Source organism: Oncorhynchus kisutch, unplaced genomic scaffold (genome assembly GCF_002021735.2).
Source record: "Oncorhynchus kisutch isolate 150728-3 unplaced genomic scaffold, Okis_V2 Okis03b-Okis08b_hom, whole genome shotgun sequence".
NCBI classification, from domain to species: Eukaryota; Metazoa; Chordata; class Actinopteri; order Salmoniformes; family Salmonidae; genus Oncorhynchus; species Oncorhynchus kisutch.
The window spans coordinates 4,286,643-4,309,687 of NW_022261980.1; the positions used below are offsets into that span (position 1 = coordinate 4,286,643).

Consider the following 23,045-nt stretch of genomic DNA (forward strand, 5'->3'; position numbering starts at 1 on the left):
CTACAGAGAGAACAGAGGTGGGATGAGAACACAGTACACTGTATCACTTCAAGCTGCTCTACAGAGAGAACAGAGGTGGGATGAGAACACAGTAGACTGTATCACTTCAAGATGCTCTACAGAGAGAACAGAGGTGGGATGAGAACACAGTAGACTGTATCACTTCAAGATGCTCTACAGAGAGAACAGAGGTGGGATGAGAACACAGTACACTGTATCACTTCAAGATGCTCTACAGAGAGAACAGAGGTGGGATGAGAACACAGTACACTGTATCACTTCAAGATGCTCTATAGATTCTAATTAGAAGTATTTGTTTGCACGAATTATAACAGGTGAAATGCAGACAGTGAAAAGTAAAACATGGTTCACAAAGAATTTGCAGGTGAGGTAAAAAAAAGCCTGTGAAATGACTATTAACACCTTAGCGCAGTTTGTCTCCGTTTAGAGAGCTAGTAGGGGCATGGGTTTGGACTGGCAAGAGAAACTGGTTATCCACCGGCTGTAGAGTGTAGAAGACGTGTTGTCCCTCAGCACCAAGACAACGGAGTAGAATGGCCTGTGTGTTTCTGCAGCTCTATACAGATGTACAGCTCCATACACCAGGGCTGCCGATCTTTGAAGACAGCTTGGAGTGAGATTTTGCTTAGACGGGGTCTGGGGGTCCTCCCCCAGGAAAATGTCACTATTTTAAAACTCATTTCCTGCTGTTCTATGTATTTTAACATGGCTTAGGCATTTGACCAGGATAGAGAGAGAAAACAGGGCAGGTGTATTCAGAATGTTTTGAACATTAAATGAACACTCAAAATTCACTACTTTTAGGAGAATGAAATTTAAGATATGCTAGTATTTATTTGAACATATTGTCACGCCCTGGTCTTAGTATTTTGTGTTTTCTTTATTATTTTGGTCAGGCCAGGGTGTGACATGGGTTATTTATGTGGTGTGTTTTGTCTTGGGGTTTTTGTAGGTTATGGGATTGTGGTGTAGTATAGTTGTCTAGGTAAGTCTATGGTTGTCTGGAGTGGTTCTCAATCAGAGGCAGGTGTTTATCGTTGTCTCTGATTGGGAACCATATTTAGGCAGCCATATTCTTTGAGTGTTTCGTGGGTGATTGTTCCTGTCTTTGTGTTAGTTTGCACCAGATAGGGCTGTTTTGTTTTTGTCACGGTACGTTTAGTATCTTTATTAAAGATGTATCGAAATAACCACGCTGCAGTTTGGTCCTCCTCTCCTTCATCGGAAGAAAACCTTAACACATATGTGGTTTGACACTTTAAGACTGGAATTAAATTAGATGGCGAGACAGGCAAACGTGAGAAACAGTGGGAATGCTCTGCACATTAACTACTAATATTAATGGCTGATGGCGGTAGGTAACCAAATCAGAGATTGCAGTCTCCTTGTCCATAGACTTCTTTCAAGGTAAGTGTAACGGATGTGAAACGGCTAGCTAGTTAGCGGCTGTTGTTGATGTGTGCAGAGGGTCCCTGGTTCGCTTGAGGGGAGGGTCTAAAGTTATACTGTTACAGTGATGCTGTTGACCTGGATCACTGGTTGCTGCGGAAAAGGAGGTCAAAAGGGGGGTGACTGTTGTTGATGTGTGCAGACTGTCCCCTTGCCCATACCCGGGCACGAACCAGGGACCCTCTGCACACATCAACAACAGTCACCCACGAAGCATCGTTACCCATCGCTCCACAAAAGCCGCGGCCCTTGCAGAGGGGAACCATTACTTCAAGGTCTCAGAGCAAGTGACGTCACCGATTGAAACGCTATTTAGTGCGCACCGCTAACTAAGCTAGCCGTTTCACATCTGTTACACTCACCCCCCTTTTGACCTCCTCCTTTTCTGCAGCAACCAGTGATCCAGGTCATGTTACCAATGTAACAGTATAACATTAGACTGTTACATAAGGTCACAAACATTTAGGATTTGGGGGAACTATTTATTTATCCATTATTTAACCAGGTAAGCTAGTTGAGAACAAGTTCTCCTTTACAACTGCGACCTGGCCAAGATAAAGCAAAGCAGTTCTCCTTTACAACTGCGACCTGGCCAAGATAAAGCAAAGCAGTTCTCCTTTACAACTGCGACCTGGCCAAGATAAAGCAAAGCAGTTCTCCTTTACAACTGCGACCTGGCCAAGATAAAGCAAAGCAGTTCTCCTTTACAACTGCGACCTGGCCAAGATAAAGCAAAGCAGTTCTCCTTTACAACTGCGACCTGGCCAAGATAAAGCAAAGCAGTTCTCCTTTACAACTGCGACCTGGCCAAGATAAAGCAAAGCAGTTCTCCTTTACAACTGCGACCTGGCCAAGATAAAGCAAAGCAGTTCTCCTTTACAACTGCGACCTGGCCAAGATAAAGCAAAGCAGTTCTCCTTTACAACTGCGACCTGGCCAAGATAAAGCAAAGCAGTTCTCCTTTACAACTGCGACCTGGCCAAGATAAAGCAAAGCAGTTCTCCTTTACAACTGCGACCTGGCCAAGATAAAGCAAAGCAGTTCTCCTTTACAACTGCGACCTGGCCAAGATAAAGCATAGCAATTCTCCTTTACAACTGCGACCTGGCCAAGATAAAGCAAAGCAGTTCTCCTTTACAACTGCGACCTGGCCAAGATAAAGCATAGCAGTTCTCCTTTACAACTGCGACCTGGCCAAGATAAAGCATAGCAGTTCTCCTTTACAACTGCGACCTGGCCAAGATAAAGCAAAGCAGTTCTCCTTTACAACTGCGACCTGGCCAAGATAAAGCATAGCAGTTCTCCTTTACAACTGCGACCTGGCCAAGATAAAGCAAAGCAGTTCTCCTTTACAACTGCGACCTGGCCAAGATAAAGCAAAGCAGTTCTCCTTTACAACTGCGACCTGGCCAAGATAAAGCAAAGCAGTTCTCCTTTACAACTGCGACCTGGCCAAGATAAAGCAAAGCAGTTCTCCTTTACAACTGCGACCTGGCCAAGATAAAGCAAAGCAGTTCTCCTTTACAACTGTGACCTGGCCAAGATAAAGCAAAGCAGTTCTCCTTTACAACTGCGACCTGGCCAAGATAAAGCAAAGCAGTTCTCCTTTACAACTGCGACCTGGCCAAGATAAAGCAAAGCAGTTCTCCTTTACAACTGCGACCTGGCCAAGATAAAGCAAAGCAGTTCTCCTTTACAACTGCGACCTGGCCAAGATAAAGCAAAGCAGTTCTCCTTTACAACTGCGACCTGGCCAAGATAAAGCAAAGCCACACAAACAGTTACACATGGAACAAACATACAGTCAATAACACAATAGAAAACAAGTCTATATACTGTGTGCAAATGGCGTGAGGAGGTAAGCCAATAAATAGGCCATAGTAGCGGAGTAATTTCAATTTAGCAAATTAACACTGGAGTGATAGATGTGCAGATGATGTGCAAGTAGAAATACTGGTGTGCAAAAGAGCAGAAGTAAATAAAAACAATATGATGTCATGTGGAGCAAACACAGAGGAACCCAAGAGCGGACTCAGATGCGGAAGCAGGGATGAATGAACCAAAATGTTTATTGTACACAGAGATATGGAGTGTAGAACCAGAGTAGCTCAGATGAGTTGCAGGAAAACCCGAAGTGTAGAGTGAGGTTGGAGTTGAATAGGGTAAACAGGTCCTGAGGGGAATCCAAGGTGGTGGTGGTGAGTGAAGTCCAGAGCAAGGTGGTTGGGTGGTGAGATGTGGTACAGGAGCCAGAGACAGAGTGGTAACTGCAACGAGAGGACAAAACGGTGTAAGGCAGGGAAACAAGCACAGCAAGACAATAGGGTCTTGACATAAGGCTTGGATAACAACTTACTGACAGAGTGGAGGTGGCAGGAATGAGAGTATATGTAGAGGGGAGAGAGAAAACGGTAGAGAGAGGGGGGGAGAGAGAGGGAGGGAGCGAGAGTGAGGGAGAGTGAGAGATAGGGAGAGAGACAGAGAGGGAGAGAGACAGAGAGGGAGGGAGAGAGACAGAGAGGGAGAGAGACAGAGAGGGGGGGGAGAGAGAGGGAGGGAGCGAGAGTGAGGGAGAGTGAGAGATAGGGAGAGAGACAGAGAGGGGGAGAGAGAGGGAGAGATAGGGAGAGGGAGGGAGAGGGACAGAGAGGGGGAGAGAGAGGGAGAGAGGATTATACAGGAGAACTGCAGGTTAGGATGACACCGGATGAACACCAGAGGGCGTAGTGGGAGCAGATGTAACATATGGGGATGAGGTTGGTAGATTGGGTGGACTATTTACAGATGGGCTTTGTGGGCTATGCGATCGGTTAGCTGCTCAGATTGCTGATGTTTAAAGTTAGTGAGGGAAATATAAGTCTCCAGCTTCAGCGATTTTTGCAACTATCTCAGTTGTGTTCAAACAATGTGGCTACATTGAAGGAGTGAAAACCTCACTGGTGATTGACACTGGAGCAAAGCCACTTAAGACTTATTCTTCTCACATGTGCCACCAGCAGTATCCCTCTTGCCATCATCTTATTCATAGCCTCATGGGGTGTAACAGTATAACACATCCGTTACATGGGGTGTAACAGTATAACACATCCGTTACATGGGGTGTAACAGTATAACACATCCGTTACATGGGGTGTAACAGTATAACACATCCGTTACATGGGGTGTAACAGTATAACACATCCGTTACATGGGGTGTAACAGTATAACACATCCGTTACATGGGGTGTAACAGTATAACACATCCGTTACATGGGGTGTAACAGTATAACACATCCGTTACATGGGGTGTAACAGTATAACACATCCGTTACATGGGGTGTAACAGTATAACACATCCGTTACATGGGGTGTAACAGTATAACACATCCGTTACATGGGGTGTAACAGTATAACACATCCGTTACATGAGGTGTAACAGTATAACACATCCGTTACATGGGGTGTAACAGTATAACACATCCGTTACATGGGGTGTAACAGTATAACACATCCGTTACATGGGGTGTAACAGTATAACACATCCGTTACATGGGGTGTAACAGTATAACACATCCGTTACATGGGGTGTAACAGTATAACACATCCGTTACATGGGGTGTAACAGTATAACACATCCGTTACATGGGGAATAGCAGTAGTGTTCTACCCTGTAAAATACCCTGTATTTTATGCCTTTGTTAAGAATGAGAATTGTTCAACTGATCAGACCAAATAGAGTAAATGGATAATAAAATTTCCTGAAGACAAGATCACATGAATCTTCCTCTACACCCTAACCAAATCATTCTTATATTCATTGTTTGAGTTTGAGTTTGAGTTTATTTTTATTTTTACAGGGACAGTGCACATTAATCAACATTTCAGTAAAAGTGCCGGTTTTAGCCAACCGGCTAATTTTCAACCGCAGTCCCTGGGCAGGTTATTAAAAACAATTACAATATAGACAATAGCAACATAGAACAAGCAAGACATAGCAACATATGACAAGCAAGACATAGCATACAGACAGTGCAACATAGGACAAGCAAGACGTAGCATACAGACAGAGCAGCATAAAACAAAAAGCAGCAAGACAAAATTCATAAAAGCAACAAAGTGTTTCCACACCTCACAAGCTACAGACAACAGACAACATGGAGAGTGGCAACACACAGCTAGGGACCATGTTCACAAATCTGATTGACCTTTAGCCATGTCTTCAAGCATTTGGTGAAAGTGTGATATGTGGTGCAGTTATGTGTGTCTGATGGCAGTGTATTCCAGACATGGGAAGCTCTCACAGAGAATGCAGATTTACTAAAGGTGCTTTTCCTTAGGGGAACTATACAGTCACCTCTCATGGCAGACCTTGTGGATCTGCTGCCATATGTCTGGGTTTTCTGTTTAACAAAAATATTGAGTGGAGGGGGAGCCAGGCCATTGAGGATCTTGAATACAAGACATGCGTCGGTGTATTGCACAAGATTTTCCCAACTCAAGAGCTCATGCTTTCTAAGGATGTGACAATAATGATGGCTATTGGGCTTCCTATCAAGCACTTTGAGAGCCTGTTTGTAGACAGACTGAATAGGTTTTAATGTTGTACAGCAAGCTTGGGCCCAACTAGTCAAGCAGTATGTTCCCTCTCTAGAATCAAATTTACACTTTTGCGTTCACAATCTGTTAGGCAAAAGGATTTTCATAGTTGCATATCAGGCCACCCAACCAAACATCCCTGCGAAAACATACTGTAGGTCTGTCTGCAACCTTTTCGTTGTCACAGCCTTAAAGCCAATCTCCAAACCAGGAGACTAATTTAAGTGTGGATTATATTGACTTTGGTACATGCTGTCAAAAGGCTGCATTCTGCAATAGGGGCGGGAGTAACAGCAACGTCATTTAGTTTACATTATACATGAAACAGCGCTACTGTGCTTCTCTTTTTACAGTTTTATAAACTCAGCGGAGGACGCTCTCTCTCTCTCTCTGTAACGGTTGTCGTCGGGGGAAAGAGAGGACCAAGGTGCAGCGTGGGTAAGTATTCATTGTAATTTAATAAAGAATGAATACTGAAACAACAACAATAAACGACAAACGAACAGTCCTGAACGGTGCAACAAAACACAGAACAGAAAATAAACACCCACAACTCAAAAGTGAAACCAGGCTACCTAAGTATGATTCTCAATCAGGGACAACGATTGACAGCTGCCTCTGATTGAGAACCATACCAGGCCAAACACAGAAAATCCCAAATTATAGAAAAAAGAACATAGACAACCCACCCAACTCACGCCCTGACCGTACTAAAACAAAGACATAACAAAGGAACTAAGGTCAGAACGTGACACTCTCTCCATTCAGTTCCCCTCTAGACCAATCATATGCTTCAATGTGCTGCGGTTCACAGTGCTGTGGCAAGGTACAGTTTAGATCTCCAGGGACCGGTAGAAACGGTTGGAGACGGTGGGGGCAAGATACATTTGACAAACTCACTTGTTGTGCAATTAAACTGAACGTCTTCACTTCAGATCCACATGTTAGCAACTCGTACAAACTTATGTAAACCTCACACATCTGTACACACACTGCACAAGATACAGTACATTCTTAATAAAGACATCCTCCAACAATTTCAGAGTTGAAAATTGAAATCCCAAGTATAAGTACAGTAAAGTCCACACACTAAAGAGGGAAGAACTTCAAGGAGTTGGACTGATGGGAAGTTGTGATGTCATCAGCCTCCCCCCCGAGCTTGAGGAACAATAGAGGAGCATTAGAGAATAAAAGAGGAAAGGCCCAACCCCCCACTTGTGTTATGTCATAACTTACCTTGATCTATTATTGAGATGTACCTTTTGTTAAGTAAATCAGGTGTTAAATAAGGTGAAAAGTAGACTGGAGTGCCACTTTTTAAAGCGACAACATTCAATAGTCCACTGAGCATCGGGCTTGTAGAGATAAGTGACTTTGCATTGGGCTGATTACTGCACCTTGTCATCAATGACCTCAAATACTGATCTGCACCATTGTGCATTTGCACTATGCACACCTCAACATAACACTGTATATGCACTGCTGATATTTGCCACGGCAACAACACTCCCTCTGCTTGTACAGTCTCTTCCTCATTCCATTCTCAGTGCATATCGGTTTGAATTCCCTCCTCCACTTGTTTGACCTATACTTGTTTGACTCGTTCAACAACTTTAAAGAACCTTACCTTATTTTGCTTAGCGAAAGGAAAAGTCTGTCAGACTCACTTGAGATATAGAAACCTGCTAAGTGAAGGCTATTGGAAAATAGTGAACACTCAAATGGCCAAACTGTCTGTCTTGTTTTTTATTTTGTTTTATACCATTGGCAATGCAGGTAGATTTGACTACTTACTTACTTACTATCAAACTCATTTAATGGTTTGTTATGTTATAAAATGTAAAATGTCCACAACTGTATAATATAACTGCTCTCCCAGGTTCAGGATCACATTCTCTGTGGGCACTTGCAACATATATCAACGGAGAGACACCTTTCCCTGAGTTTACGGTTGTGGTGATGTTGGATGATGTTCAAGTGGCTTACTATGACTCCAACATGAAACACTTCATCTACAGGGTAAATAACACCCCTAACAAAATGCATGATGACGAAGCTCAGGATGGAGCTTATGTATTCGGAATTATATACCAGAGCATGAAAGAGAGATACTTTCACCTAAAGCACCACTTGAATCTCACCGAAGGTGTTCAAGTTCAGCAAAGAATGTCTGGATGTGAGATGTTGGACAATGGTGAACCAGCACTGATCATGTTTAAGGAGACTTTTAATGGCATTTTTGTAGATCATGCGATATATAACAGCATGACACATTTTACATACGATTCTGGGACACTACTTGTAGGATATTATGGGATAAGGCAAGCATATGAAAAAGCACTATTTGAGAACGTTTTACTTCCCATTTGCATCAAATCACTGAAGAGATTCCTGAAGAGAGAGAAGAATGTTGTGATGCGTAAAGTTCCTCCCAGACTCAGGTTGATAAAGAAAGAGGTTTCTGGAGGGTTCCAGGTGAGCTGTCTGGCTTTTGGTTTCTACCCCCGCCATATCAACATGACCCTGCTGAGAGACGGCCAGCCAGTGGCAGAACAGGATCTGACAGGGGGGGAGGTGCTGCCTAGTGGAGATGGGACCTACCAGCTGAGGAAGAGTCTGGAGGTCAGTACTGAGGAGCTAAAGAAGAGACATAACTACACCTGTACTGCCTCTCACCTCAGTCTGGACAACAAGCTTGATGTCAGTTGGGAGTCTGGTGCAGAGAGAGTTCACCTATCCACCCTCTCAGTTCTACTGGTTATGCTGCTGATTGTTATTCTATTGGGCATGTTCATTTGTGTTATGAGGTGGAGATGCACTGCCTCCCATCTGGAACTCTCACTGCAAAAGCGTGAGAGGAAATGAACCTTTCTTCAGAATCCCGAGACCTAATAAAATGTTGGGACACTGATGTAGCTTTGTCAGTTCAGCTCAATTCACAATGAAAATATGACTGCCTGCCAGAGCACCTATGAAGGCAAGTGTGAATTATTCTGCTATTGTCAGTCAGTCTTCCCTTCCCCTCAACAAAGGACTGTAAAGGATCAGTTTGGGGAGACTGTTGACAAAAACAAATATCAGGGCATGAAGGTAATATGGTAGTTAATTCATTATGTAATTTGTCATTTCTAATCATGACTATTCATTAATTTCACAATGCACTCTATATAAGTTCTGTATTAGCTGATATCCAGTATCTTAACCAGAAGGAGATCATGTAATCATGTGTATGAGGTCTGTTTATTATTGGAAAGACTTTACAGAGTCTCTGTGTTGTATGTAGTGTATGTAACCCCCAGGCTGTACAGTAATACCTTTATTACAGACAATAACAATGACTATGTCATTCATTCATGTTAATTATATACCTTAACTTCTCTCAGGAACTTGTTTATCACTCTGGAAGGAAGAAATCTGACCCTCTATTTCACTCCAGTTTAAGACTGTCATGAGGATTAATCTAAGGTGAATGTTGTATGCATCATAAACAATGAAACTGTTTTATGTTAGGGAGAGGTTACACCTATCCACCCTCTCAGATTCTTCAGACCAGAGTCTTCAGATTCTCAGACCAATAAAATGACTGCCCACACTATTATTATTATTATTATTGTTATTGCAGTATTACAGATGAAGGATCTTAATTTGAGCCAGTTTGCTACAGCAGGAAAACAATGCTGCAGCAACAGCAAATGATAATTATTATGTGGATTACTTTTGAAGGGGTTGATACAGTTTTCGTCAAGGAAGTCTGAAATTTCAAAGCGGAAAATACAACTTTCAGAATTCTTTTTAACCTCAAACCTTCACCTGAAACAGGGTGATCAAATGAAGATCCTACATCTGTATTGCTGACACAAAATGTGCAAAAGATTTTGTTATTGTCAGTCGATTTCCCTGCCCCTCAACAAATTACTATAAAGGTTCAATTTGTGGAGACTGTTGACAACTATAAATATCTGGGCATTTGTCCAAATCTGCATTTATATAAATTCAGCAAAAAAATAAACGTGTTTCACTGCGTTTATTTTCAGCAAACTTAACATGTGTACATTATTGTATGAAGATAAGATTCAACAACTGAAACATAAACTGAAAAAGTTCCACAGACATGTGACCAACAGAAATTGAATAAAATGTCCCTGAAGGGGGGGTCAAAAGTAACAGTCAGTATCTGGTGTGGCCACCAGCTGCATTAAGTACTGCAGTGCATCTCCTCCTCATGGACTGCACCAGATTTGCCAGTTCTTGCTGGGTGATGTTACCCCACTCTTCCACCAAGGCAACTGCAAGTTCCCGGACGTTTCTGAGGGGAATGGCCCTAGCCCTCACCCGCCGATCCAACAGGTCCCAGACGTGCTCAATGGGATTGAGATCCGGACTCTTCGCTGGCCATGGCATGGCAGAACACTGACATTCCTGTCTTGCAGGATATCATGCACAGAACGAGCAGTATGTTCTGGTGGCATCATGCTGGAGGGTCATGTCAGGATGAGCCTGCAGGAAGGGTACCACATGAGGGAGGAGGATGTCTTCTCTGTAACGCACAGCGTTGAGATTGCCTGCAATGACAACAAGCTCAGTCCGATGATGCTGTGATACACCGCCCCAGACCATGACGGACCCTCCACCTCCAAATCAATCCCGCTCCAGAGTACAGGCCTCGTCGTAACGCTCATTCCTTCGATGATAAAAGCGAATCTGACCATCACCCCTGGTGAGACAAAACCGCGTCTAGTCAGTGAAGAGCACTTTCTGCCAGTCCTGTCTGGTCCAGCGACGGTGGGATTGTGCCCATAGGCAACGTTGTTGCCAGTGATGTCTGGTGAGGACCTGCCTTACAACAGGCCTACAAGCCTCCAGTCCAGCCTATCTCAGCCTATTGCGACAGTCTGAGAACTGATGGAGGGATTGTGCGTTCCTGGTGTAACTCGGGCAGTTGTTGTTGCCATCCTGTACCTGTCCCGCAGGTGTGGTGTTCTGATGTACCGATCCTGTGCAGGTTTTGTTACACGTGTGCCACTGCGAGGACGATCAGCTGTCCATCCTGTCTCCCTGTAGCGCTGTCTTTGGCGTCTCACAGTACGGACATTACAATTTATTGCCCTGGCCACATCTGCAGTCCTCATGCCTCCTTGCAACATGCCTAAGGCACGTTCACTCAGAGGAGCAGGGATCCTGGGGATCTTTCTTTTGGTGTTTTTCAGAGTCAGTAGAAAGGCCTCCTTAGCGTCCTAAGTTCATAACTGTGATCTTAATTGCCTACTGTCTGTAAGCTGTTAGTGTCTTAACGACCGTTCAACAGGTGCTTGTTCATTAATTGTTTATGGTACATTGAACAAGCATGGGAAACAGTGTTTAAACCCTTTACAATGAAGATCTGTGTAGTTATTTGGATTTGATGAATGATCTTTGAAAGACGGGGTCCTGAAAAAGGGACGTTTCTTTCTTTGCTAAGTTTATTATACATGCTGGTTTGGCATCCTGAGCATTAACAAAGGTAATCCGGTAGTTATATGTGTTATGCATTCTATCATTTCTAATCATGACTATTCATTAATTTCACAATGTACTCTATATCTGTGCTCTATTAGCTGAGAGCCCCTATCTTAACAAGAAGGAGAATCATGTGATAATGTGTATGAGGTCAGTTTATTTTCGGAATGGCTTTAGTGTCTCCATAGCTGCAGGAAGTATGGGTGCTGCAGCACCCCCTGAAAAATAATTTTAAAACAAATATTAATAATAATATCAGTGCCATTTACGATGTGGGAGGACCATTTTTTTCATGAGCATGGCCTTGTTTCTATTACATTACATTGGATGACTGTTATTCATATTCCATTCACCCAGTTCAATATAAAAGTGAAAGGTTTAGGCTACTACATGATACTCAAATATTCCCTATACCCATCATGAGGTTGCTACAACCTAGCCTATGAATGAAATGTACAACTGGGGGGGACAAAGGTCGAGAGAAAAATGAGGTGACAGACAGTGACACATAGACAGACTGTGCCTTGCACACTCTTGCCTGCATCTAGCTGATAGAGGGAGTAATCACTAGTCCAACAGTCCAACAGTAGCAAACAAAAGTTTCTATTGAACAAATGAATGTATGTTTATCCGTTTTGTTCTGTTCGCTTCTGTTTAAAAAACGTTTTTCAACATAATCAATGGAATGAATATACCCCTGATAACGTGTAAACACAGTTCCCTTTCATAGCAGCCACGTTGTAGCCCTTCTCGTACCTATGCGCTCTCCTCCCCTCCCCTTTTCCCTTCGCTTGTGGACTTTAATGCACAATGAATCAGCTGTATGTGACCAGGCGCAAAAACCTTTCCAAGCCAAACCATATCATAACCACTACACAGCCTACACCGTTGTCACCATATTAGCTAAAGTAACGTCATAGTCAACATAGCTAATAGAACTAACATGTTAGTAAACTGCTACAATAATGCATTAATGTTACAGTGTACAGTCAGTAAGCAGTTTAGCACTTACACCACAGGCCCGGTGGCAATAAATTAGTAAAACCAAAAGCTTACCTTGTCTTGGAAGAGTTCCCGTGTTGTGTTCAATAGATATAGCCAGCTAGGTAACATAGCATCCCTCTGTTTGAGCAGGGTGTTTCAGTAGACTAAACTAGCTAGACACATTTGCTAGCTAAGTAAGTGAAACTGAATGTGAAAAAAATACAATCTTTCTTGCTTCTCCTTCATTTTGTAAGAAATTCATTTTTTCAAAATTGTTAAACTATTGTCTAGCTCTCTTCTTGAGTCAACTACTCACCACATTTTATGTGCTGCAGTGCTAGCTAGCTGTAGCTTTTGCTTTCAGCACTAGATTCATTCTCTGATGTTTTGATTGGGTGGACAACATGTCAGTTCATGCTGCAGGAGCTCTGATATGTTGGAGGATGTCCTCCGGAAGCTGTCACAATCATTGTGTAAGTTTATGGAAGGGGGTGAGAAGCATGAGCCTCCAAGGTTTTGTATTGAAGTCAATGTACCCAGAGGAGGACGGAAGCTAGCTGTCCTCTGGCTACACCATGGCGCTACCCTACAGAGTGCTATTGAAACTACGCTAGACCTTCATTGCAAAATAGTGTATTTTAGTCAATTATTTTGTGACGGGATTATATTTAGTAACTTTGTTAAATGTTTTTAACATTTTTATTTTCATGAAATTCACTGAGGAGGATGGTCCTCCTCTGTGGAGCCTCAAATGATTAATATGTACAGTGCATTCGGAAAGTATTCAGACCCATCCACCTTTTCCACATTATGTTACATTACAGCCTTACTCTAAATGGATTAAATACATTTTTTTCCTCATTCATCTATACACAATACTCGCTAATGACAAAGCAAAAACAGGTTTGGAACTGGATAAAAAAAAAAAAAAAAAATACCTTGTTTACAGTATTCAGACCCTTTGCTATGAGACTCAAAATTGAGGCCAGGTGCATCCTGTTTCCATTGATCATCCTTGAGATGTTTCCACAACTTGGTTGGAGTCCACCTGTGGTAAATTCAATTGATTAGAGATTATTTGGAAAGGCACACACCTGTCTCTATAAGGTCCCTCAGTTGACAGTGCATGTCAGAGCAAAAACCAAGCCATGAGGTTTGTCCCCCTCATCTGAAGTCGCTACAGCCGATCTACCAACTTCTGTCTGTAGCGTCCAAACCGTTTGGACTACACACTAATATGTACATGTCTGTTGTTTGGCTCGAGGATGCCCACAGGCCTCACAAGATTTGTCTGTAGGTTCCCCAGTACCAGTTAAAAAGATTAATGGAAGTATATAAGGAGAAGAGTCTCTCCCTTCTCTGGTGTATTTGGGTTTTACAAGATACCGTGTGAGAGCCTTCATGCCTAAACCTGTGCAGTGTGATAAATGCAAATTATTTGGCCATGTGTCAAGTGTATGTAGATGGGAGGAGTACCGGGCTGTCCAGCATGTCTCCTGTCCTGAGGTGATGAGAATAAGGGCTGTCCAGCATGTCTCCTGTCCTGAGGTGATGAGAATAAGGGCTGTCCAGCATGTCTCCTGTCCTGAGGTGATGAGAATAAGGGCTGTCCAGCATGTCTCCTGTCCTGAGGTGATGAGAATAAGGGCTGTCCAGCATGTCTCCTATCCTGAGGTGGTGAGAATAAGGGCTGTCCAGCATGTCTCCTATCCTGAGGTGGTGAGAATAAGGGCTGTCCAGCATGTCTCCTGTCCTGAGGTGATGAGAATAAGGGCTGTCCAGCATGTCTCCTGTCCTGAGGTGATGAGAATAAGGGCTGTCCAGCATGTCTCCTGTCCTGAGGTGATGAGAATAAGGGCTGTCCAGCATGTCTCCTATCCTGAGGTGGTGAGAATAAGGGCTGTCCAGCATGTCTCCTATCCTGAGGTGGGGAGAATAAGGGCTGTCCAGCATGTCTCCTATCCTGAGGTGGTGAGAATAAGGGCTGTCCAGCATGTCTCCTATCCTGAGGTGGTGAGAATAAGGGCTGTCCAGCATGTCTCCTGTCCTGAGGTGGTGAGAATAAGGGCTGTCCAGCATGTCTCCTGTCCTGAGGTGGTGAGAATAAGGGCTGTCCAGCATGTCTCCTGTCCTGAGGTGGTGAGAATAAGGGCTGTCCAGCATGTCTCCTATCCTGAGGTGGGGAGAATAAGGGCTGTCCAGCATGTCTCCTATCCTGAGGTGGGGAGAATAAGGGCTGTCCAGCATGTCTCCTATCCTGAGGTGGGGAGAATAAGGGCTGTCCAGCATGTCTCCTATCCTGAGGTGGTGAGAATAAGGGCTGTCCAGCATGTCTCCTATCCTGAGGTGGTGAGAATAAGGGCTGTCCAGCATGTCTCCTGTCCTGAGGTGGTGAGAATAAGGGCTGTCCAGCATGTCTCCTGTCCTGAGGTGGTGAGAATAAGGGCTGTCCAGCATGTCTCCTGTCCTGAGGTGGTGAGAATAAGGGCTGTCCAGCATGTCTCCTGTCCTGAGGTGGTGAGAAGAGTGGAAGAAAGGAGTGAAGTTGAAGAAGTAATGGTAGTAGGAGAAGAGACACCAGAGAATGTTTCTTGTCAACAGAGGGATCCTGACCTGTTGCATGTAAAGAAGGTGGACATGGTAGTGTTTATTGCATTGGTTATCAACTGCACAGCGCAAACAGAGAGGGAATCTGAGAAAATAGGCACCGTTCTGTGCGGCTGAAAGTTTTTTGGGACTCATGGACTTTCCAAAGAGGCACTACAAGGAATCCTGTCGATGAAGGCCCCCGAGCCGGTGTAGGGATGTGATTTGAATTGTGACTGAAGTGGGATGTTTTTATTTTTTATTTTATTTTGTATGATGTCTGTGTTTTCCCCTAACTTTCCCACAATGGAACATTTTTGTTTCCCCATCCCGTACAGTAGGTGTCGGCAATAGAGCAGTAGGTTGTAGTCTGCCATAATACCTCAAAGAAGAAGATACACTTTGAACGTTTGTTTGCAGACCGCCATAATACCATAGAAGAAGAACGTTTTCTCAGCACCAAATATGGTAGTGAGAGCAAGTCCAGCTGTGGGTCGGAGACCGGAAGGAGGCGCTATGACAAGAAAGGGAAAGAATGGTACCGTTAAGATCAGAGATTCATCTCCTGCCTCTTGATTACATACCTTCGTCTTCCTAATACACACCAACAAATATGACTTATTGGTCTTCATGCTCTCCTTGAGCCAGCCCAGGATCAAGGGGGCCTACCTGCAGCGACAGGTGTATTGGAGAGTTCCAACGTTTGTCCTGAGAATTCTACCAGAGATGATTTTGGACCGGTAGGAGTAATACTTTTGGCCGACCCACACCGACCCACACGTTGTGTCGCGCTGGTTAAATGACAAACTGGGAATGGTCGATTCAGTGAAAGTTTTGAGAAGTGGGGCTGAGCTTTGACACAGAGTTTTTACCTTATAAGGTCAGGTTGGGTTATATTTGCTATTCTGTGAGGGCCTATGTTTATAATCCACTGATGTTTTACGTGTCAAGGATTCATACGTGTTGCAGCAGTGTGTAGAAGGGAGATCACCACGCTGTGAGAAATGTCCAGGAGGGCATAGTCAGAGGGAGTGTACAGTTGCGAAAGAGAAAAATCTGTGTGTCAACTGTGGGGGTGCTCATGCAGCTGAGGACCTGAAGTGAGAGAGACAGGTTGAGATTGCCAGAGTTTGAGTGGGACAGAATGTGTCCTATGCTGAGGCAGTGAAGAGAGCAGAGGATAGACCAAGGGTGAGTGAGTTGACTGGCTGATTCCCTGTGAGTAGGCCTGAAGAGAGAGATCCTGAGAGGATGAGTTTCAGTAAGGTTGGATTTCTTGAGTTTATAGCCATAGGGATCATCTGCACTGTAATGATGGAGTGGACGTCACAGCAGATAGATGTGGTAGTTACAGCAGCAGAGAAGTATTTGGATGTGAGAGATATCAGTGCAGAGATCTACAGGAAGTTGAGAGAATGGGTTACATCATAACAGGCCGATGGCCTGGTGTAGGATCGTTTAGGGCCACAGTGGTGGGATGGGGTGCTGTTTTGGGGACACTGTATAACGGCAGGTTAGATGGTGGTGCAATTCAATATTTTCCTATTTCCCTTTTCCTTGTATTTTTTATTTCTTTTTGTGACCAAAATGTGCAATCCACACCAAAACCTGTGAAAGGCAGCAATATGCAACACAGCGTCTAGCCTGCCAGAAAGTTACATGAAAAAGAAGAAAGTCGGTACTGTTGTTGTTGATAAACAGCACATCCCTACCCATGTGAAGCCTGGTTATGTGTAAGATACACCGTAAGACCTTTCATTCCCAAACCACTGCAGTGTAAGAACTTTAAAGGATTTTGCCGTGTTTCAAGTGTGTGTAGATGAACAGAGTATATAGAAGAACATTGTGTAGAAGGACGACGGTGTTGCTATTGTGGTGGGGATCATGATCCTGAGTTCCTGGAGTGCCCTGTAAAGGTGAAGGAGGTAGAGGTGGCAAAAGTTTGGTCAGCCAAATCTCCTGTGTTGAGATTCACTGTCAGATGCTAGTGAAGATATGGTATTGGATAGAATACAGCCTGTAGTAAATGTTTGCTGTCAGACAAAAGATACCCTGTGTGTTAAAAGGTGGACTTTGTTGCATTCATTGCCACAGTTATATACTGTACAGCACAAGTCTCAAAGAAGTTGAAGAAAATTGACATTATTGTGGCTGAGGCAGAAAAGTTTTTGGGACTCAAGGATTTTACATCTGTAGACTTACAAGGGGTACTGGAGCCGGAAGACCCGCCCTCCCAGTTACCCCTTGAGCCTGTGTAGGGATCAGATCTGTGTCATATAGTTATATTAACAGAAAAGTTGTTTAGTTTATTTATTTTTGGGTCGTTTTTTGGTAGTTCAGATTTTTGGGGAATCCTGTTTTCATCCTGTATTGTAGGTGGTGGAATGCACATTCAATTGTGATCATCAATATACCATAGAAGAAGAAGACACAAATGAACAATCATGGGTTAGTTATAAATATCTTTGACAACAAGCATGCAAGCTCTATACAAAAAATATGCTACTCAGTTGGCTAAGTGAAAGGGAAAGTCTTTCAGACTCACTTCTTGCTATGCAGTTGGCAGTGGCGATTTTAGCATGTAAATCTTGATGGGGCAAAAATAATAATAAGTGGGATGCATGCCAGCAATGCCACTACACAACACAACACTTAACAATACATGAATGAAACTATAACGGTGACAAACAGTGCCCTCAAACAGTTAGGGCCTCCATAAAGCTGTCCCAACAGCAGTCTCAACATCTTACCATTGCTACACCTGGCCATCAGCGGAGCCTTATCCGGCAGCAAAGCAGTTAATTCAGCCTCATTTACTGGATTAAAAAAAATATAGCTGATACGGCTGACTTGTTTAAACAAATATGGTTTCTAATAAGTATTGAGATGTACAAACTATGGCATAAGGGGATGACAAGCGAATAAGAGGCGATCCGTAATTTCGATTAGGACATTAATGAGCGAGCTAGGACGGACGTAATCCATATAACTATTTGTTCAGCAATTTTGAAATGTATTGTGACAGAATTCAGAACATGGGCGGTTCTTACAGTGTTCTCCCTCTACACCAAGTCAGAACCGTATGATAAATAAGCAGACAATGAAAGCTTTTACAATATTCAATGATTACATTTCTCTAAAACAGGTTATAGGCTAGATGTGCACCACCAAGTCAGAACAGTAGGCAAAATTAAGAGGGATAAATAGATCAAATGATTAGGGTGAGGCACATGGCCTACTAACATCTTACTACACAACATACACTTAGTATTACTTTCTTAGCGACAGTATACATATATCCCTGCCATATTACATCATTTATTCAGCACCATAAAATGCATTTTTGGACTCACCTTGCTTTGCTGTTCTCACTTGAACAGGAAGGTGGCGCGGCGGCCCTTCGTGGGCAAATGTTGTCATCAAAGTCCGACATTCTCTGGATTGATGATGCTTTCAAGACAACTGGGAACTCTGAAAAAAAACTATGTTGAATCATGATGACGTCATTGATCTTCAGGTCGTAGCTCTAGAAAGAGGCCGGATTTACAAATCTGAGTTGGATGACCGTTCAAAACGTATTTTCGCAGTCTGACTTCCCAGCAGTCTTAGCTCATTTATTCCCAGTTGTCTTGAACTCACTGAAGTCAGGTTTTCGCAGTTCCGAGTTAACAGTTGTTTTGACAGCATGGCCGATGTTGAATATTTATCATTTTAAAATTGGGAAAGAACTTAATCCCAGATTTGGGACCACACATCAACTGTCACTGATTTCTTCCAAACCACTCATGGTTGAATCAGCGATTTTAAAACTTGTGTAATGTTTATGTACAATGGCCGATGAGCACCGATACGCTTTATCTATAATTTCTCTTCATTAATTCTCTTAATATGACGAGGATTAAAAAGGATTTGCCAGTAGATTGTCGACGTGATTCATGATGATGACTGCTAGCTTGCTAGCTAAGATTTTGAAAGTATGATGTTGACATGATCAGACCAATCAAAGCTACTGTAGATATAACGTGATTTGACGTCATTTTATCTGTGGCCAATGACCTTGAGCCTTCTTGGATGGGCACATCTAATGTAACTCTATGGTAGCATCCAAGGGGCTAAAGTTTTCGAGGTCTACCCTTAAGACTTTTCGGTGACGTAGTGTCCCCATGAGTGACAGAACACTGAGCCAATCACGGCGCAATGCTCTGTGATGTACCCTAGTGGTTAGAACGTTGGACTAGTAACTGAAAGGTTGCAAGATCGAATCCCCGAGCTGACAAGGTAAAAATCTGTCGTTCTGCCCCTGAACAAGGCAGTTAACCCACTGTTCCTAGGCCGTCATTGAAAATAAGAATTTGTTATATATTTTTATATATATTTATACAGGCAAGCCTGTATTTCTATATTTAAAATATATATTTTTTTACATTGTTTGCAAACTGATATGTGACACTGATATGGGACATTAATGCCAAAAGAACATGCAAAACAGGCAAGCCTATTGCTCTGCCCCACCTGCCCTGAATGACAGGTCGCCATTGGCAGTTGGCTAAGTGAAAGAGAAAGTCTGACAGACTCAATTCTTGCTATGCAATCGGCTAAGTGGAAGGGAAAGTCTGACAGACTCACTTTTTGCTACGCGAGGCTACACTATCAAAATCATGGGCAAACTGTCTGTCTTTTTGTTTGTTTTTTCATTTTACACCATTGTCAACGCAGGTAAGGGTTTAACTTTGTCGCTTACTCACTTACTCATTTAATGATTTATTAGACAATGTAAAATGTCCATAACTGTTTACAGGGTTGGGGAGTAGTGTGCCGACTATACTGATATAATTTATAGTTGATATCTAGGCTAAATGGTGCATTGATGATGTGAATCACACTGCTGCTCTCTATATCTTCTTGGCTGCATTCCAAACACTTGAAAGACACGGCCTATCCCCGGTGCCCTCAAATTAAGTGGACACTTCTGATGACGTCTCATGACTTCTGACGGGTATACACTTGCAGGGCAAGGGGCAATCATCGCGGGATGAACGAGTGACAAATTTCCGGGCAAGTCCATTTAAAAGTCATTCCCTCCTCCCTTGCTCGGAAATTCGTCACTCGTTCATCCCACGTTGTGTTTTCAGCCACATGTAGCTTGTGGGTGCTTTATATGCGCTACAGTCAATTATGATTTTATGTCTACTTAAATTTACTATATAATTATTAATTATATAATAATAATTATTATGCCTAATGTATGATCGCTATCAAATTAATTAGCTAACTAACGTTATTTCTCCAATTTCCAAAAGCTGACCGAAAAAAACCATCATTACTTTTAGGAGATGTGTTTGTGCCGTCATGTTCATTAGCAGCACAATTTCTGACTTATTTACATGTGTTTTTACTTACATTTGTATGTTGACTCCATATTGACGTTGAGGTTTTACGTTTTTGCTGACTTTTCTTAGCAGACGTACAAACATCGTGAATTGAATTATGGGGTTTATAAAGGCCTCAAAGTGAACACAATTGTACACTCGCAAACTCCATTAAAAACGAGGGCTGAGGGGCTTATGTTGCAAACGTCCCTTGCTATCTAATCGTTTGGACCGACGACAAATATGGCTGCGGTGATTCCCCCAAGGGCATAAGGCGAGGGTAAGTGGACAAGGGTGTCTTTTATGAGTTTGAAACGCAGCTCTAGTCAGTTGCACAACGGAATGCAGTCAACTGAAATGTGAGAATATGCCCCAGTAGACAGCCAGTGAAAATGCGCTCCAACAACAGCTGTGGATCCCAACCTTTGGAGTGAACGTTAGAGTTCCTCCCTTCTAAACTCCCCTGTGGTATTGTGCTCCACTCGTCATAAACTAGTTTCATTTAAGAAGACACCAGTGGGGCTTTTATTTTCTTAATGGAAAATTACCATCTCGTTTTTCTTTCTCAACGAGAAGCAATGAGCCCAATCAGTCCTCCATTACAACAAAATAAAAAATAACAGATTAGGCTAATTAGTGGGTTATGCTCAGGTAAAACAATTTGGCTAATCTATGTTTCCATTTTATCTTATAAAATGTAAAATGTACACAATTGTGTATAATTTCACTTCTCTCCCAGGTTCAGGATCACATTCTCTGTGGGCACTTGCAACCTACATCACCGGAGAGACGCCTTTCCCTGAGTTTACGGTTGTGTTAATGTTGGATGATGTTCAAGTGGCTTACTATGACTCCAATGACAAACAGTCTGTCTACAGGGGACAACATATCACAGAGAAAAACAAGGACGATGAAGCTCAGGATGGAGCTTATGTATTTGGAGTAATATACCAGAGCATGAAGGACAGATCAGCTAAACTAAAGCACCACTTGAATCTCACGGAAGGTGTTCAAGTTCAGCAAAAAATAACTGGCTGTGAGATGTTGGACAATGGAGAACAAGCCTTGGTCATGTTTAAGGATGTGTTCAATGCCATTTATACAGATCGAACATTATATTACAACATGACACATTTTACGTACGATGCTGGGAAACTACTACTAGGATGGGATGGGATGAGGCAAGCATATGAAAGAACACTTTATGAGAATGTTTACCTTCCTATTTGTATAAAATCACTCAAAAAAATCCTGAAGAGAGAGAAGAACGTTGTGATGCGTAAAGTTCCTCCCAGACTCAGGTTGATAAAGAAAGAGGTTTCTGGAGGGTTCCAGGTGAGCTGCCTGGCGTTTGGTTTCTACCCCCGCCACATCAACATGACCCTGCTGAGAGACGGCCAGCCAGTGGCAGAACAGGAGCTGACAGGAGGGGAGGTTCTGCCTAGTGGAGATGGGACCTACCAGCTGAGGAAGAGTCTGGAGGTCAGTACTGAGGAGCTAAAGAAGAGACACAACTACACCTGTACTCCCTCTCACCTCAGTCTGGACAACAAGCTGGATGTCAGTTGGGAGTCTGGGGCAGAGAGAGTTCACCTATCCACCCTCTCAGTTCTACTGGTGATGCTGCTGGTTGTTATTCTATTGGGCATTTTCATTTGTGTTAAAAGGAGGTGGAGTAACACTGCCTCACAGTCTAAACTGGTCAACGTTGGTGCAACAGTGTCAGAGGAAATGATCCTGTCTTCAGATTCTGAGATTTAATAAAATGTTGGGACAGAACTTTTCAGAACAATTCAGCTAAATTCACAAAATAGGACTACCCACACTATTATCATTTTTATTATTATTGCAGTATTACAGATGTAGGATCTTAATTTGAGCCAGTATGCGACAGCGGGAAAACAACACTGCAGGAACAGGAAAAATCCTACATGCTTTACATTTCCTGCAACAGGGAAACAGGCACAAAATGTGTGAATGGTTCTGTTATTGTCAGACAATCTTCCCTTCCCCTCAACAAAGGACTGTAAAGGATCAGTTTGGGGAGACTGTTGACAATAACCAACATCTGGGCGTTAGTCTAGATCTGCATTTATATATTTTATAGGCTGGTTTGGCATCCTGAGCATTAACAATTGTAATCTGGTAGTTATTTCTGTTATGTAATCTGTCATTTCTAATCATGACTATTCATTAATTTCAGAATGTACTCTATATCTGTGCTGTATCAGCTGATATCCAGTATCTTACCCAGAAGGAGAATCATGTGATCATGTGTATGAGGTCTGTTTGTTATTGGAATGTCTTTACAGTGTCTCTGTGTTGTATTGTATGTAGTGTTTGTTACCCCCAGGCTGTACAGTGTCTCTGTGTTGTATTGTATGTAGTGTTTGTTATTGGAATGTCTTTACAGTGTCTCTGTGTTGTATTGTATGTAGTGTTTGTTACCCCCAGGCTGTACAGTAATACCTTTATTACAGACAATAACATGTAGCCAAATGTATTACTGCATTGATTCATGTTAACTACAACATTAATGAATGTAATAAAGCAATGTCAAGTACA

The 23,045-nt window shown here is 42.8% G+C and overlaps 2 protein-coding genes across 2 annotated transcripts; both read left to right on the forward strand.

Annotated features, from left to right (window-relative positions):
• Nucleotides 1–6,735: 6,735 nt before the first annotated feature.
• Nucleotides 6,736–10,050, forward strand: LOC116359674 (major histocompatibility complex class I-related gene protein-like). Its single transcript, XM_031812942.1, has 2 exons — nt 6,736–7,821; nt 7,925–10,050. The coding sequence occupies exons 1-2, from the start codon at nt 7,767–7,769 to the stop codon at nt 8,908–8,910; spliced, it is 1,041 nt and encodes a 346-aa protein (XP_031668802.1). The 5' UTR covers nt 6,736–7,766; the 3' UTR covers nt 8,911–10,050.
• A 9,499-nt stretch (nt 10,051–19,549) lies between these two features.
• Nucleotides 19,550–23,045, forward strand: LOC109886748 (major histocompatibility complex class I-related gene protein-like). Its single transcript, XM_031812630.1, has 2 exons — nt 19,550–19,827; nt 21,220–23,045. Exons 1-2 carry the CDS (start codon nt 19,770–19,772, stop codon nt 22,239–22,241), a joined length of 1,080 nt encoding a protein of 359 aa, XP_031668490.1. The 5' UTR covers nt 19,550–19,769; the 3' UTR covers nt 22,242–23,045.